The following is an 18130-nucleotide window of genomic DNA, read 5'->3' as shown; positions in this document are numbered from 1 at the left end:
AACCTTTGATGTGTCCCATCCCCCGCAAGCCCAACATACAGTGGTACCTCGGGTTAAGTACTTAATTCGTTCCGGAGGTCCGTTCTTAACCTGAAACTGTTCTTAACCTGAAGCACCATTTTAGCTAATGGCGCCTCCTGCTGCCGCTGCACCGCCTGAGCACGATTTCTATTCTCATCCTGAAGCAAAGTTCTTAACCTGAGGTACTGTTTCTGGGTTAGTGGAGTCTGTAACCTGAAGCGTATGTAACCTGAAGCATATGTAACCCGAAGTACCACTGTAATTATTCAAATTGCAGCAGCTGCATGCATAGCAACCACATTCTCACAATTTGTATTTTTGCCACAGTGAAAGTCCAACTGCAACTCCAATGACAGTTTCTCGTGCTTCCACACAGCTCATAAGAGGGCTGCCATGGGCATTGGTTCTTGGGCTTGCAGAAAAACAGTATACCCGAGATATATTGCTCATTTTCAGACTTCAGAACTCTTGACCTATCTTAAACAATTCCAGGTTTTGTAATGTTAATAGCATTGGTGATTTTAAGTGTTTTTCAAACCTCTCTCCTTGAGATAGGGGAAGATGGATTTTCTGAGGCAGAACAGTAGCTTGAGAAAGACAAACTGTTTCAAAGATAGCTAAGGCTAAAAGTCCTCTTTTCAAATGAACTTTTCGGTTCATTTCTTTTAATAGCTAGAACTCAATTTATTTTTAAGTAGTCTGTAGTGAAATGTCAGACTGTTGTTCCTATTAGCACATGGTAGCACCTCTGTTCTAAGGCCAAAAGTGCAAAATTCTATATAAACTATTTTTTTCTAGTAGGTGCACCTGAATGTGGGACAGTCCCTTGGGATTAAACACTGCTAGCTGCCTTGACAACTTCTACCTGATGTGATGATTCCGCACTCAGTCATACTCATACCTTTCGGCAGCTAATTTATACCTGGGACCTGTTGGAAGATGTTTTTTATTAGAAGTTTATTCAAATTATTAGAAGTTGTTTGCTGAATATTCTACACGGTATACAGCTGCACACTGAGTTGGACACCATATTAATGTAGCAATATACTTCTCCCTGCAAAGATCATAAAATTGTTCATGTTCAAAGCACATAGACTAGTAGTTGAGAAACTGAGATCACCTGAGTTCTGTTGCAGAACTTTGCTCTGTGAAGGAAAGCTGCATAATAATTCATGGCACAGCATGCACTCTGCATGGAGACACTCATGCTGTATAGATATTTTCCTGCATAATTCACTGAGGTTTAGTACTTGCTCTAGCCTTTCATCAAATGTAAAATAAGAAATGACTGTATCTGAGATTCAACCTTTTATTGTCATGGTTTTGCATATCAATTTAAAAAGTCATAAGGTTATCGTCCAATATGTGTATCGAACTCCTATTTCTTTGCCTTTTTTCACTTCACCAAATGGGCTTTAAAGTATTCCATTGACTCAGAGAGCAGATGCCATTGCTGAAACAATATATCTGAACTATTTTAATTACAATTGTAGGGTTTCACATTTTTCTGGAGCAGACATGAAAATTCTCTTGACGATGCTATGTTAATCTGAATTTTGTTCTCCTAGATGACAACTTGCTTGTTGTTCTCTTAATATTCTTCTCACAGCTCTCTGGAGGCAGTGGTCAACACTGAGACGACAGTTAGCCTTAGTAGATTACCACGAGACCTACTCGCCCACCGTCAAATATGAGAGCATTGGGCTGATGCTCAAGATCGCTGCGGAGGAGAAACTGCATGTTTCCCATCATGGGGGAAACATGCAGTTTCTGTTGGTCAGAACAAAGAAACCATGACCGTCTGCTTCGGTCTGCTCAGGCAACAAGAAGGGAAAGGAAAGCAACTGACACAACATAAACATCCTGTGAAACAGGAAATACGCAGGCTGTGACACAAACATCCTGCTCCCTTTTAAGGTGGAACGGAAATATTCTAACAGTACACAGATAGAGAATGGACTCAACCCCCAACTCATATCTAAACCATCCATGGTACATCTTTTTCCATTAAATCTCCCCAGGCATATTACTGCATTGTTCTTGTCAGGAAGTCATTCATTACTTTATATTCTAACAGAGCAATTTTGTGGAGGTTTGGGGCAGGAGGGGGAGAATCTATGAAGGAGTTACTGCCACTTCTTATACCTTGTTGGCTTGATGTGGCTAGGGTGGCAGGGGCCTTTTTGCAAATACTTTTTTTCTCCAGCTCTCCCTTACATGGACGCAAACTATCCAGAACTATTATTGTTCTTATTCTTGAAACGAGTGCTTTCTCTTTCTCCAGAGAAAAAGCTGCTGGAACACCACTTCCCTCAGAAGACTGACCCCAGAGCCCAAAGAGGGGCAGCACGGGGGCTTGCTCAGCTAAGGTGCAGCTTTCCCGTGCATCAGCTGTTAGCTGGAAGGCTAAAGAGCCTCACCAAAGCTCTGCTGCGCCTCTGGCTCAGGAGGAGACCCTCTCTGGAGTCCGTAGAGGATATCCCCTAGCGACGTCCAGAGAGGGTCTCTCCCTGCACTTCTGGGGCCCACCTGAGAGGTGCCGGAATGCTATCCTGGCACATTCCAGCTGAAAAAAAGAGCCTTGGTTGAAATTAACTATGCCAATTCCAGAGTTCGTGCACTTATTGGATCTAATTTGACTTGTTATGGAAGGATGCACTTTTTAGTTCGTATTATTCTAAAATATGTATATACCACCTTCCCAGGCAAGGTCCACACATGGCAGCTTGCACAGAATAAAAACCACAAATATAAAAATTATTACTAAAATGAAGAATAAAACAAGATAAAAAGAAATGCAGTCCTAGCTTGTGTTCACTGAGAATACTGATGGATGGGGCTGGCCCAAGACCTTTAGGCAGCTGAAACAAGATAGACCACTGACATGTCCCCCTGCCCACAGATCTGGGCCCATCGCCGGTGGGGTGGGAGGTTGCCTCTCCTCACCTAGCCTAGCTAGGGCAGTAAGCTAGCTTAGGGGCTGCAGGGCAGACCACATGGCAATCCTTCTAGCGACTTTCCAGCTGCCTCACTCTGCCTCATGGTAGGAGCAGCCCTGCTGATGGATCTGTGTAGATTTTATGTACCTGATTTACATTTATGTGCATTTATGCCCACAGAACTTTAATGAGGCGTAATGGGGGCTCTTTGAGGGTACAGGTGTTGTTCCATTAACAGAGTTTCTCTCTAAATATATATAAAAATGAAACAAATTGTCCAGTAGCACCTTAGAGACCAACTAAGTTTGTTCTTGGTATAAGCTTTCATGTGCATGCACACTTCTTCAGGTACAATTTTTTATTTTTTATATATATTTTGACTGCGTCAGACCAACACGGCTACCTACCTGAATCTAGAGTTTCTCTCTGTCCGCCACTATAGTGGCATGCATACATATTCCAAAGCCCTCACTCTTCAGCTATTTTTTATTTGTAGCATATCCCCCCCCACTCTCTCTCTCTGTATAACAAGTCTTTTATTTAAAAACAGAATTTTGTACTAATAAGTTACATCAGGGTTTAGTTATACAACTTCTAGATTTCAAAAAGAAGTTATAGAAGAAGAAGGGAAGCTGCTGAAGAAAGCATATAGTATTTTGCTAGAATGGGAAACAAAAGATGAGGAGGTCAAATCGGTTATATCAAATGGGCACAGGACATAGGGCATAATATACAATTCGAGGATTGGGAAAAACTGTGGAAAGTAAATTTGAAATTTATAGATTGTTCTCTCTTGAAAGAAAATTATATGAAAATGATGTATAGATGGTATACTATACCAGTACAGATTGCAAAAATGTATAAAACCAGGTCAAATAAATGTTGGAAATGTAAAGAAAAAGAAGGGACTTTTTATCATATGTGGTGGGAATGTAGAGAATTTTTTTTAAAAAAAAGGGAAATGATATACAATGAATTGAAAAAAATGTTTAAAATGACATTTGTAAAAAAAACCAGAAGCATTTTTGTTAGGGATTGTAGGACAAGACCTGCCAAGAAAAACAAAGAATTGATTTATGTATGCCACAACAGCAGCGAAAGTCTTGATAGCACAAGGATGGAAGAATGAGGAAATCCCAAAGAAAGAACAGTGGCAAGAAAAACTGATGAGCTATGCAAAGTTTGCTAAATATAATTGCGGGACAAGGACAACTGTGACTTTAAAGAAGAATAGGAGCTTTTTACAAATTATCTAAAAAGACAACAAAATGAACTGGACTCCTTGCCAGGTTCTGAATAAACATACACAAATTTATTGGTTGATAACATGTTAGATAGATAATGTAGGGATATGTACAATTTTATAACATGCAGAGAATAATATGGGCTGAGAAATCAGAGAGAGGAGCTGAGGGAAGCCCTTGGGGGGGGAGGGAAGGAGGGAAGGGAGGGGGAAAGGGGGAAAAATAATGTAAGCGATTATATGGTTTGACAATTTCTTATGTTGAAACTGCTAATAAAAATATTTTTTAAAAAAGGAAGGAAAATAAGTTACATCATGATATGTTTATCTGGGTAAATAAATAGCTACATCTACAGAAGATGCTCCTTATACAGGTTTTCTTTATTTAGCAGGAAATCTTAATTAAGGGTAGTTTAATGTTGCTGAGAGCTTTTATTAAATATGTGGGCTCCCAGGGCTTTAAAAATAAATTAAAGAAGCATCTTCATTATTCCGAAAGTAATAAACCTGCAGTGGTTGTAAAAAAAAAAAAAAGTAAAAAAAGTCACATTGCTCAGGCATACTGAAAGTTCATGTTGAACATCCCAGGCACTCAATAATTTTATCTGGACATTTAGCATATTTTATGTTCCATGTTTAAACACAGTGTTGTAGATGTACATAATAAAAATGCAGATCAAAGAGACACAAACTTAAAGTTAAAAGCAAAACAAAAGAGAAACCTGTACAGACAAATAGAAAACATGACTTCCTTCTTCTAGTTCAAATCAGTGATGTTTTCTACAGCTCGTGTTCACATTTCACAGAAAACATTGGCATTCCTCTACATCAGGGGTGGCCAACTCCCAAGAGACTGTGATCTACTCACAGAGTTAAAAACTGGCAGTGATCAACCCCCTTTTGGGGGGTTCAGGTCAGTGTTGTTGAGCTATTTTTAGGGAGGAGGAAAGGGCCACTTTTTGGGGTACAAGGCAAAAATGCTGAGCTTTTTTTAGGGGAGCCACAGTTGTTGAGCTTCTTTGGGGGAGCCAGTGATCTACCAGTGATCTACCACAGTCGTTCAGTGATCTACCGGTACATCACGATCTACCTGTTGGACGTGCCTGCCATGAATAAGGCTGTATAAACTTGGGCAATGGGGAACTGTGGTTTGTTTAAGATCTCTTGTTTAAAGCTGTGGCTAGTGAGAATAACATTAATTATTCCAGTTAATGAGAATTAGAGCTTAAACCGGGGATGGGACACTTGGCTTTGTAGGGGAACAATCCTATAGCAAGATCTGCTGCAATGAGCAGGATTAGGATCTAGAGAGGATCTCTGGTTGGGCCTGGAAGTTCTTGGTGCAGTTGGGTTGTTGTTGTTGTCATTTAGTTGTTTAGTCGTGTCCGACTCTTTGTGACCCCATGGAGCAGAGCACGCCAGGCACTTCTGTCTTCCACTGCCTCCTGCAGTTTGGTCAAACTCATGCTGGTAGCTTCGAGAACACTGTCTAGCCATCTCGTCCTCTATCGTCCCCTTCTCCTTGTGCCCTCCATCTTTCCCAACATCAGGGTCTTTTCCAGGGAGTCTTCTCTTCTCATGAGGTGGCCAAAGTACTGGAGCCCCAGCTTCAGGATCTGTCTTTCCAGTGAGCACTCAGGGCTGATTTCCTTAAGAATGGATAGGTTTGATCTTCTTGCAGTCCACTGGACTCTCAAGAGTCTCCTCCAGCACCAGAATTCAAAAGCATCAATTCTTCAGCGATCAGCCTTCTTTATGGTCCAGCTCTCACTTCCATACATCACTACTGGGAAAACCATAGCTTTAACTATACGGACCTTTGTTGGCAAGGTGATGTCTCTGCTTTTTAAGATGCTGTCTAGGTTTGTCATTGCTTTTCTCCCAAGAAGCAGGCGTCTTTTAATTTCGTGGCTGCTGTCACCATCTGCAGTGATCATGGAGCCCAAGAAAGTAAAATCTCACTGCCTCAGCAGTTGGGTTATGTTGGCTTAACTCTTACATCCTCCGTTCAGCTGGAGTCGCACCAGCATATGAAACCCTGATCTCCACAGCTCAAGAACTACCGCTCCATATCTCTGCTTAATGTGGATTATAAAATTTTCGCAGATATTTTGGCTAAAAGATTAAAAAAGGTGTTAGCAGAAGAAATTCATAAAGATCAAGCGGGCTTTCTCCCGGGCAGACACTTGTCTGACAATACGAGGAACATAATTAATATTTTAGAAAAACTACAAGTGAAGATTAATACTAAAGCAGTTCTGATATTTGTGGACGCGGAGAAAGCCTTTGACAATATTTCTTGGAGTTTTATGAAGAAGAATTTACAGGGGATGGGGGTTGGTCAAGGTTTTGGAAATGGTATAGGTGCAATTTATTCAGAACAGAAGGCTAAATTAATTGTGAATAACATAGTGACGGAAGAATTTAAGACTGAGAAAGGAACACGACAAGGTTGCCCAATCTCTCCATTGCTTTTTATATCGGTCCTGGAGGTTTTGCTAAATATGATTAGAAGGGACCAATTGGTAAAAGGTATACAAGTGGGAGCTAAACAGTAGAAACTGAAAGCATTTGCTGATGATTTGGTATTGACTCTACAGGAGCCAGAATCTAGTACTAAAAGAGTACTGGAATTGATTCAAGAATTTGGTCAGGTAGCAGGTTTTAAGTTGAACAAGATGAAAACTAAGGTTTTAGAGAAAAATCTAACTGTGATTGAGAGAGATAAGTTTCAGAAGGAGACAGGATTAACATTGGTTAAGAAAGTGAAATATTTAGGGGTTAACATGACTGCTAAGAATGCAAATTTATTTAAGGATAACTATGAAAAATGTTGGACTGAACTGAAAAAGGACTTAGAAATATGGTCAAATTTGAAGTTATCACTGTTAGGCCGAATTGCTGTGATAAAAATGAACGTATTGCCAAGGATGCTGTTTCTGTTTCAAACATTGCAAATTTTGGACAAAATGGACTGTTTCAAGAAGTGGCAGAGAGATATCTCTAGATTTGTCTGGCAGGGCAAGAAGCCTCGTATAAAATTTAAGATATTAACTGATGCTAAAGAAAGAGGTGGATTTGCCCTGCCAGACCTTAAACTTTACTATGAATCAGCTGCTTTTTGTTGGCTGAGAGAATGGATACTTCTTGAAAACACTGATGTGTTGGATTTGGAAGGTTTCAACAATGTATTTGGTTGGCATGCATATCTGTGGTATGACAAGGTTAAAGCACACAAAGCTTTTAAAAACCATATTGTCAGAAAAGCATTGTTTAATGTCTGGATAAGATATAATGACTTGTTAGAGAATAAAACTCCGAGATGGCTGTCACCAATGGAAGCAAAGGCTCAGAAAAAACTCAATATGGAGGCCAAATGGCCGAAGTATTGGGAAATTCTGGAACAAGAGGGAGATAGATTAAAATTGCAGAGTTTTGAAAAATTAAAAAACAGAGTGCGAGACTGGCTCCATTATTATCAAATAATGGAGGCATATAATTTGGACAAAAAACTAGGCTTCCAGGTGGAAAAATCAAAATTGGAAACAGAATTGTTAGACCTCAAAGTTAAGAATTTGTCAAGAATGTATAACTTGCTGTTGAAATGGAACACTCAGGATGAAACGGGGAAATCTGCTATGATTAAATGGGCACAAGATGTTGGACATAACATTATGATGGCTGACTGGGAACAGTTATGGACCACAGGTATGAAGTTTATGGCATGTAATGCCTTAAAAGAGAATTTAATGAAAATGATCTACAGGTGGTACATAACACCAGTCAAGCTTGCAAAAATCTACCATTTGCCCGATAATAAATGCTGGAAATGTAATGAGACTGAAAGTACATTCTTTCACCTTTGGTGGACATGCCCAAGGATTAAGAACTTCTGGGAGATGATTTATAATGAAACGAAAAAGGTATTTAAATATACCTTCCTGAAGAAACCAGAGGCCTTTCTCCTGGGCATGGTCGGCCAATTGGTGCCAAAGAAGGATAGAACTTTCTTTATGTATGCTACAACAGCAGCAACAATACTTATCGCAAAGCACTGGAAGACACAAGATCTACCCACCTGGGAAGAATGGCAGATGAAGCTGATGGACTACATGGAATTGGGGGAAATGACTGGCAGAATCCGAGACCAGGGAGAAGAGTCGGTGGAAGAAGATTGAAAAAATTCAAAGTATATTTACAGAAATATTGTAAAATCAATGAATGTTAGAAGGATGCTGGAATGAGGTTATATGGCTTTAGCAGAAATGTTATAAAGAATTAAGTAAAAATAGATTGTTAATGGGCCAAAGTGGAAAATTTAAGGTTAGATTGTGTTAAGATAAATTATAGAACAAAAATTGAGAAAGATGGAAAGGATTTGCTGAAATAGCTAATTTGAACTAGAATACAAAAAAGGGAGGTGCGAGGAGGTCGATGAAACAAGTAAATGAAAGGTAAAGATACGGAATATTGGATGCGTTTTTAAATGCTTTGTTTTTTGTTGTTGTTTTGTTGTATTGCTTTCTGTTTTTCTTTTTTTTGATGTATTGTAAGGTATTGTTTTGTTTTGTTTAATTTTTTATTGTCTTTTTTTCTTTTTTCTGTAACTATTAAACCTCTAATAAATATCATTTAAAAAAAAATGAAACCCTGATCTCAATATAGTCCCCATAAAGTATAAATACATTTGGAAGTAGCTTTAACTAGTGTTTCCTCCATTTGTTTTCCTCTCATTTGTCTATTTTACCCTCTAACTCTTTTCCTTATGATTAGATGCTAATGCTCTTCTTACGTATGCTCTTTTTTCCCTTTTGTATACCTACCATGTCCAAGATGGTGTGTTGTTGTTTTTCCTATACACGTTGATTTAAAAATAGACACAGTATCAACAACAATTTTTTTAATTTCTTTTTTTGCTTTTAATTTTTTCTGATTTTATTGCTTGGTTTTATATTTATATATTGTTGTAAATCACTGTGATATATCTTGATGATACAGTGGTATATAAATACTGTTATGAATAAATAAACCAAGCAGCAGTGTGGTGGGCAAGTTTGCTGATGATACCAAATTGTTTGACGTGGTTAAAACAAGGCATTGTGAAGAGGGTCAAGGTGTTCTCTTCAAATGGATGAATTGGCAGTAAAATGGAAAATGCAATGCAAGCAAGTGATCAGTGAGGAACAATGGGGTAAGAGATCTTAATTTCATGGGGTCTAAATTAGCAGTGGCTGACCAGGCCCAGGACCTTGGGGCTATAGTATATAGCATAATGAAAATAATGAAAATGCTGACCCAGTGTGAGGCAGCTGAGAAACAGATTAATTCCATGTTATTGATAGTTAGGAAAGATGTTTCACAGAGCACTGCAAAGTTTGCAATGTCTTTATACAGATCTATGAGAAGACCACAGTTGGAATACTGTGTACAGTTCTGGTCACCTAACCCCAAACAGAATACTGTAGATCTGCAAAGGTTCGAAAATGGGCAATCAAAAATTATCAAGGGATTAGAGCAGCTCATCTATGAAGAAAAATCACACTTGGGGCTTTTTAATTTAGAAAAAAATGTGAATAATGTAGGATGTGATAAAAATGGATAGGGAGCTATTCTACTCTGCCCTTCTCAGATAAAAGAAAGTCCATATTCATGTGTGCATAGTTAACTATGCATCCAAAAGATGAAGTGATGGCCCAAAGTAATAATGTTATATATATTTATTTCCCCCCTTTTAAAAAAGGCAAATTTTAAATGTGTGCTGTCTAAAAGTCCATGCACCTTTTTGTCTGTAATTTGACATGCTTTATCCACACAGGATGTGCTACAATGCCTGGAAATTTTATCTTCTATCAAAAGATGGAAACGTTATAGCCATTTTTTATTTCCCAAAAGTGAAGGGGAAGATTGTTTTTTGGCCATTCAGTTATTTCTCCTTCTTTGCTCTTACTTCATTTTATCATATTGCTCCCTTCCACACACACAGCACAGTATTCCTGAGCCTTTACTGTTGCTGTTTCTTTTATTCCTCTCCTGAATCTATTGACTGCATAAGAAATAAAGATATAGATAGATGCATATTTCTCTCTGCACAGCTAATAGGGAGCCAGTTTAGATTAGAGACATAGCATGAAGGGAAAGGAGTAGATTCCGTGCTCCAATGCTATGGCCCTGACTGAACTCTCAGCCCTCCCAAGGCTGCTGTTAGCAAAAGAAAAAGATGTCGGGAAATGAATTAATTCCTCTCCCACATCACATTAGTTTGGCTATAGAATAATGTTTATCAGCTGTGCCATAAAGGAGACAACCATTTGTTTGAAAGAGCAACAGGGCTCACCTATGCAACAGAGCTACCTCTTAACTCCTGAAGAACAATGAGTATCTACAGAAAATATATATCCTAGAGAAAAATGACTACTTTGGTTAGTCTCTTGGCATTAGAAACAGGCAGAAAATAAAAGGAAGTATCAATAGATCAATTGCGTGAAGTGTTCCATCTCAGCTCTAGATATCAGCATTACCTGAAATGACCTCACCTTGAGGTCACGCTGTGCTATATTATTTACAACAACAGGGATCCTGGATTCACCAACACAATTTCTGTGGCCAAAAATTAAAAATGAGATACTTTCATTGGTATGGCTTTAACAAAAGGAATTCTCTGGATTTCTGTAAGATTAAGCCATTATACAAACACAGTACACAACACAGTTAAAAATATTCATTTAACTAATGATGATAAACTAGTCAAAGTACACTTAGGTGTCACATTGTTTTGTGAAACAATTTGGTGCACACGGAGCTGTTATCTTGGGTAGAAGGGGAGAGCTGAAGAAGAAGCGGCAACACAAAGTAGACATGCCACCTCCCAACAACCTGGTTGGTTAATGGGGAGACAGTATAGTCCCCGGTGCATGGGGCCAATAGCTTGTAAGGAGTAAAATATATACAAAAGAAAGATAATTCAGTTGAAATGAAGGGTGAATACATAGCTCCTAGACTATATCACTCATGTATAAGGAAAGATAAAATCCCATTTGACAAATTATAGGTTCCAATAGCATAGCAGTGTACTTGCTAATTGTAGTAGAAGTAATTTTATGGATCCTCTGCTTTTACAAATACCAGGTAGTCAAGCCAAACCAGGCAGAAGTATATGCAGCAGCCTGACTACTGATCAACAGTTCTCCAACCCTTAATTTAGGGGAAGCTTTAGTCTGGTAGACTAAATCTGATAGTACTACAGAACTACTCAACAATTTAAGTATATATTATGATATCTAACCCACCCACCTCCAACCAAATGTCAATTGCACAAGAAAACCTATATTATGGAAAACTAAAACAGCAATCCTATATCCACTTTCTGGAGAGTAAGCCCCATTGAACTCAGTGAGACTTATTTCTCCCCAGACATATATAATATAGCATTGCAAAGGTATGTATTTTAGGCACTGATTTCTTTGCTAATAATCACTGTCTGTACTTGTTGAGTCAGCATAATAAGCAGGGATTATATCCACATTTCTGTTGGAAAATGCTGTTGAACTCTAAGAAATTGCTGATAAGGATATAAATGATTGGACTATGTCCCCATTGCACAGTGATTTAATCCACTGCAAACACTGACAGACCTGTTGTTAAACTGCTATAGGCTGTGATTAAAAGAATAAGAAAATGGAATAAGAATATTGCTAACTATCACTAGACCTTGATTTAAAATGCAATACAAATTATCTTGCAGAGATTGAAAGGATTGTTAAAGCTATCTACTGCCAATTAATTGAAATAGACTTATATAAGGAAGAAATTTATGGCAGAGGAAAGGGTATTGTGCCACGGCTGTCCTAGAATGGTAAAACAATGAGAAAAAAATCCATTGCTAGGAATTAAGCTGAACTTTTTGTACAATGCAAGTTGTGAACAAGTTTCCCAAATTTACCGTATTATTCGTCCTATAGGACGCTCCGTCCCATAGGATGCACCTAGTTTTTTTTTGGGGGGGGGAAATAAAGGAAAAAAAACAGGTTGGGGAAACCAAACCAGGTCGGGGAACAGAGGGATGGCGGCGCTCCGCCTCCCCGCTGTCCCCCGAGCTTGTGGGGCTGGCCGATGTCCAAGCTTGTGGGGCTGGCCCCACGCTCCGTGCAGCAGGCTGCTATCCGCAGCCTAGGGAGCCCTGCGGGAACTGCCGCAGGGCTCCCCACGCTGCAGATGTCTGCCCGGCGCGCGGGGTGCTCTGCTTCAGGGAGCCCTGCGTGCTGGGCGGCAGGCTGCTATCCGCAGGGCTCCCCACGCTGCAGATGTCTGCCCGGCGCAAGGGGCGCTCTGCTTCAGGGAGCCCTGCGCACTGGGCGGCAGGCTGCTATCCGCAGCCCAGGGAGCCCTGCGGGAACTCCCGCGGGCTCCCCAGGCTTGCTGATAGCTTCCTGAAGCCTGGAGAGCAAGAGGGGTCGGTGCGCACCGACCCCTCTCGCTCTCTAAGCTTCAGCGAAAGCCTGTATTCGCCCCATAGGACGCACACAGATTTCCCCTTCATTTTTGGAGGGGGAAAAGTGCGTCCTATAGGGCGAAAAATACGGTACTTTTCATGAGAAACAATGAAATGAATTTTCATATTTCTGTCCAGGCAGGAAGCACAGTGAAAGCAGAGCCTTAGAAGAGCCTTGCTATAAGGGAAACAAGCAATTTAAGCCCCTGGATACATAAATATGAGAGCCTAGAATTTATTCCTCTTCCTTCTTCCAGCTCAAAGTCCTTCAAATCTGGGAGACATGTTCGTTGTTCTTATGTTAAAGAGTCAGCACCCCCTAGGGTATCCCAGTTGTGGGAGAGGTTGGAAGGGAAGGGGAACAACCATCATAGTCTTTTGCTGTTATCCCCTCACAATGTGCTGTTCAAAGCTATCCAAATGGCGTCTATATTATTGTAACCACTGCTGCAAAATATTTTTCGCTAAGCTTTTTTCACAACTTGCATTGTAGCAGAATCATAATCCATACATAGTTAATGTTCATGATAGTTGCATTTATTGGAGGGAGAACTACAACCTTAGCACCTGGAAAACTAATCCTTGAAGAGAAGCACTTATTAAAAGTAAGATTTCCTAGACTGCAGCCTCTCTCTCTCCTTCTGAAGATCTCGTGTTTCCTTTTACTATAGACATTGATCATTGAGCTCATATTGTCTCTGACTGGGAGCAACTCTACAAGGTGTCAGCTAAAGGTCTCTCCCAGACTGCTGCTTGAGAACCTTCAAAAGAATATGCCAGGGACTGAAGCGGCAACCTTCTAACTATAAAAAATGTGTTTGATCACTGAGCTATAGCTACAAAGACCTTTCTTTGAATGAAATAACAATCCATCATTTAGAAGCTGAAAATTAAGGCAGTATTTTGAAGTTCACCTACAAGATGTGAAATCTGTTATGATCTTCTGTTGCATGTGCAAGGTATACAATTATTTTAAAAGCCAATTATGCACCTGTGTTATTATATTTGGTGTCAATGAACTTAGCAGATGTGAACAAAGACAGCTGTTTTCTCGTTAAAAAAAAAATTAAGCACCAAAATGGTTAGAATAGGAAACTGAAAATGAAATTCCTCTAGTTAGCCAGCCACTCCCTCCTTCAAGATATTCCATTTTATTCCCCTCCTGCCTGCCCATTAGATGTTTTACCATTAGTTTTTTGGGGGGTGGGGGGGGGTACTCTGCAAACCTTGGGACTCTGCCAAGCCTGCTGATACCTACCTCTTGCATATGGGTGGTGGTGTTTTGACTAATCCAGCACTGACACCTGAACACTGGAAATAGAGGGAATGTCTGGTAACAAAAGAAATACTCTGAAAAGGAGGATTGAATAATTTAGGGATATCTGGGTAGTAACAGGATAGTTACTGAGTCGAACCACTGGAAGCTTATATTGGCCCCTCCAGGTGCTGTTGGACTCTATGAGATCTAGCCAGCACAGACAATGGCCGCAGGGGATGGGAACTGTAGTCCAATATCCAGAGGGGAACAGATTAGGCAGCCCAGGATTTCTTTTAAAATGATATGATTCAATTTTTACTCACAGTAGGATAACTGACAAATATTTTAAGGCCACCAAATTGCAAGTTAGTAAAATACAGGCTTTTTTTTTAGTCCTTTTCTTAATTGAAATGCATATAGATAATAAACAATGATTTATACACACCTTTTTTATTTCTACACAGAAGCATCAGTATCTATTCGGTCCCATTTAACTTGTAAGTCATTTCAGTTTTTTAACAAAGGTATCATTCCAACAAATCGCCATGTGTTCTTGGTGGCCCTATAACCATGTTCTATTGATGTCACATATATAATAAAACTATGCCAGAATGGGCTAGAATTTGGTACACACATAGATGAACACTTACACAAAGTACCATGAGTGCTCTTATATATACTTTTACCTGTCCAGGCCTTTAAACACATGATGGGGACGTAATATGTATGTCCTATTTACTGGGCTTTCTCCACAATCATGGCTTGTTTACTAGTCACATCATTTAGCTACGATGGCTTACCACTGACTTTACAACTTCAACAGAACTATTTGAGAACCAGCTAAGTCCAGTCATTATCATACTCTAGGATGCCAACCATACGCAGATATTATTTCAGTTGTTTACACAAGCCTGCACCTAAGTTCCTTCGTGCATTTCTGCATAAATATAGATATGCACATGTACTGAAAATGCTTGTGACATTGCTGATTACATTTTGTTTATATACAGATAGCTTTGGGAAACTGAATACTTACCTAAGCCATGCCTATGGGTTGACATTGGAGGCAAAACAGTCCATGCTTTTGTCTTTGGATTGTAACATTCGACTGTGTTTAACGTCTTTAAACCATCTCGGCCTCCAATAACAAAGAGTTTGTCATCAATGACAGCTACACCAAACTGCAGCCTTCTGCCGTTCATCACTCCAGCTTGGATCCATATATTTGTCCTGAGATCATACTTCTCTATGGTTGTAGCACCTGCTAAGAAAAATCAATAATGTATTTAATAACAGCATTTACATGATTTACAGACAAAAATTGGAATACATCTCCTCAACTGTTTCTTTTTGTAATTGGAAAAGGCACTATCTATGGGGGAAATGCCCTTAAAATTTGATGTCTCTTTTATTGAAAATGAAGTCAAAAACCCAATAATTATAGGCTCGTGAATCCAAATGATAGTAATGGACTAATTTTGTAATCCCCTTCACTATGGAGATGAAAAACTTGGCATACCAGTTTTTACTGATAGTTAGTGATTTTATGGCCAAAATTACACCAAATGTAAACACCCTGTTTCACCATATTTGTTTGTCTGATTTGGACTTTTGTTTGATACCAAAATCAAATGATTCTTCTTTATCTGCTTTCTATCCTGCTGTAGCTCCTCCAACTTGTGCAAAAATAAGCTATGCTGCTTCACTTCCCACACTTTAACTGTAATATAAGCAGTGCTCTGAGTCTATTCACAGTCTCAATCAGTAGAAAATAAAATAATGCATTGCATATTTTTATGGAGAGGATGTCTAAATGAGCTGAATTTAAAATACTCTAAAGGACAGATTACTAGTATCAACTTAACTTCTTTTCTGCTTTGTTTTCACACTTGCACATCCAAGTCATGCCTCCTCTCCGACCACTATTTGCCCCTACAGAGAAAGCTGCATTCATTATAGTTTGCAATTAAATGTTTCTAATCTATTTCCTCATAGTATGATAAAAAAGTTATTCTTTGTAATATATCTTATATCTTATATCTATATCTATAGCTATATCTATATCTATGAATAAATGTTCTTTAGCAAATAAACTGCAATGATACAAATGAAAATAAACTTTGTCAAAGCTAAAGTTTTTAATAAAAAAGAGATGTAATTTGAATCCCAGTGTAACAGAACAATAATAATGTGGATGCCCAACTGGATATATTAAATTCCATTCTAATTTGCTCAGCTACAAGAAATATGAACTAATTTCTGCATTCAATTATCTTAAGGTGGGTTTTTTTCACAGTTCTTAATTCAAAACTGAAACTGATATAAATGAATTAATTCACTAATTAGAAACAACTGAGTACAACCACTTGCAGAGCTGTTTTTTGGTATTGCAAAGTAGATTAACACGGCATGCATTTTCAAATGGTTGAAAGTATCTCAGTCTGTGCTAAGTGTATGGTACTATTTTTTTGCCTTTAAAAATTACCAAACAACTGTTAATTGTAGTTTTGTATGTTTTGCACACAAAATATGGTTACACAGCTAGTTTGTTTTAATGAGTAATGTGCCAAAAATTCTTCTTCAGTTTACAGTGAATGAAATTGCATTTGAAGAAGTTATGAAAGGGGAGAGAAATGTCCAGCAAAATTCTCATGGGTGAGATGCAGGGTTTTTAATGTGCATTCCTTACTTTCAAAGTGGTTAAGAGGTTGAGTGATATAACTTCTCACACAGGGCTTTTCAGGTCAGGAAGTATATGCTGCTGGAGAGGGTGCTGAGCACTGAGGAAATGCTCCACGGAAAGAAAAAGACACATGCAACCCACATGGCCCCCTCACAACCATAAGGTAAGCTGCACCAAATGAAATTATAAAAAATTATAAAGTGCCCAGAGGAAGAATGTTTTTGAGGAATCGATTAGTTTGCACTATGAATTATATATTTGGCACAGAAAATAAAGCATTAAACAACATGACATTCTAGTGCTTGCTATAATAGGTGTTCAGCCTGCTCCCCACGAAAAACACACATTTCTGTCTGGGACCATGGGAATGCAAATTGTGCCTTGACAACAGACTGTCCACCCCTGGACAAGTGAAGTTCATCAGTGGGGTTTCACAATTCCCAATTTTGCCCTTCTCTTCCTCATTCCCCAAGGGTGGTCTAAATTTATATACAGTTCACCAAAAAATTGACAGGCATTACTATATATATTGTCAATCAGAAGGTCAGCGGTTCGAATCCCCGCAACGGGGTGAGCTCCCATTGCTCGGTCCCTGCTCCTGCCAACCTAGCAGTTCGAAAGCATGTCAAAGTGCAAGTAGAGAAATAGGTACCACTCCGGCGGAAAGGTAAATGGCGTTTCCGTGCGCTGCTCTGGTTCGCCAGAAGCGGCTTAGTCATGCTGGCCACATGACCCGGAAGCTGTACTCCGGCTCCCTCGGCCAATAAAGTGAGATGAGCGCCGCAACCCCAGAGTCGGGGGACCTAATGGTCAGGGGTCCTTTTACCTATCTATCTATCTCTATCTATCTATCTATCTATCTATCTATCTATCTATCTATGTATGTTAGTTACAGTCTACCACTTGCTGATTCCAAAAGGAAAGCTACTCCAGAGTTTCGGGATACACACACACACACACACACACACACACACCATTCTAGAATGAACCACATGCAGTATTTCAGTCTAGTAAATGTACACATCAGAAAATGGTTGTGTCCATTTTGTGTCACTTTTCAACTAAAAAGTAAAATTAAACCATTGTTTGCATAACTTTGACATATCCCATGAAATCTGCCTTAACAAGCAAGCAAAAAAAGAAAGCAATCTTCCCTTTTTCTGCTGCCTAGGTTCTTTCCTTCCTCTGAATAAATTCTCCTTGATATCTGTGTCAATAACCCAGTTCAATCACATTCGTTCCACCTCAATAGATATCTTTTTATTTCAGCACAGACTGTTGCAGATCACTAGGCCAAGGTCATCAGTTTGCACCTACTCAAAGCAACATCTCTAAATCTTGAACAAAATGGTCAAAGGTATATGTCAGCAGCAACTTCAGCAGGAGCAGAATCAGCAGAAAGAGCCTCAAGAAGAAAAATGATTTACAGAGCCTATAGCTATAGACTTCAATTTCTTGTTCTTCTTGATAGCTTCAGATGGTACAATGCAACAGTAAC

General features: G+C 39.2%; 1 protein-coding gene across 4 annotated transcripts in view; it reads right to left on the bottom strand.

Annotated features, from left to right (window-relative positions):
* Positions 1 to 18130, bottom strand: part of KLHL1 (kelch like family member 1) — a 134687-nt gene that overhangs the window by 25915 nt on the left and 90642 nt on the right. For 2 of the 4 annotated variants that reach the window (XM_053384691.1, XM_053384692.1), the window contains exon 7: positions 14986 to 15210. In XM_053384691.1, the coding sequence (XP_053240666.1) occupies positions 14986 to 15210 (225 nt within the window). Of the gene's footprint in view, positions 1 to 14985; positions 15214 to 18130 lie in introns of all 4 variants that reach the window. The other 2 variants (XM_053384688.1, XM_053384690.1) reach the window with 1 other exon arrangement.

This window comes from Podarcis raffonei, chromosome 4, assembly GCF_027172205.1.
Source record: "Podarcis raffonei isolate rPodRaf1 chromosome 4, rPodRaf1.pri, whole genome shotgun sequence".
Taxonomy (NCBI): domain Eukaryota; kingdom Metazoa; phylum Chordata; class Lepidosauria; order Squamata; family Lacertidae; genus Podarcis; species Podarcis raffonei.
Note: the sequence above shows the minus strand (reverse complement) of the source record. Positions and strands in the feature narration are given on the sequence as shown.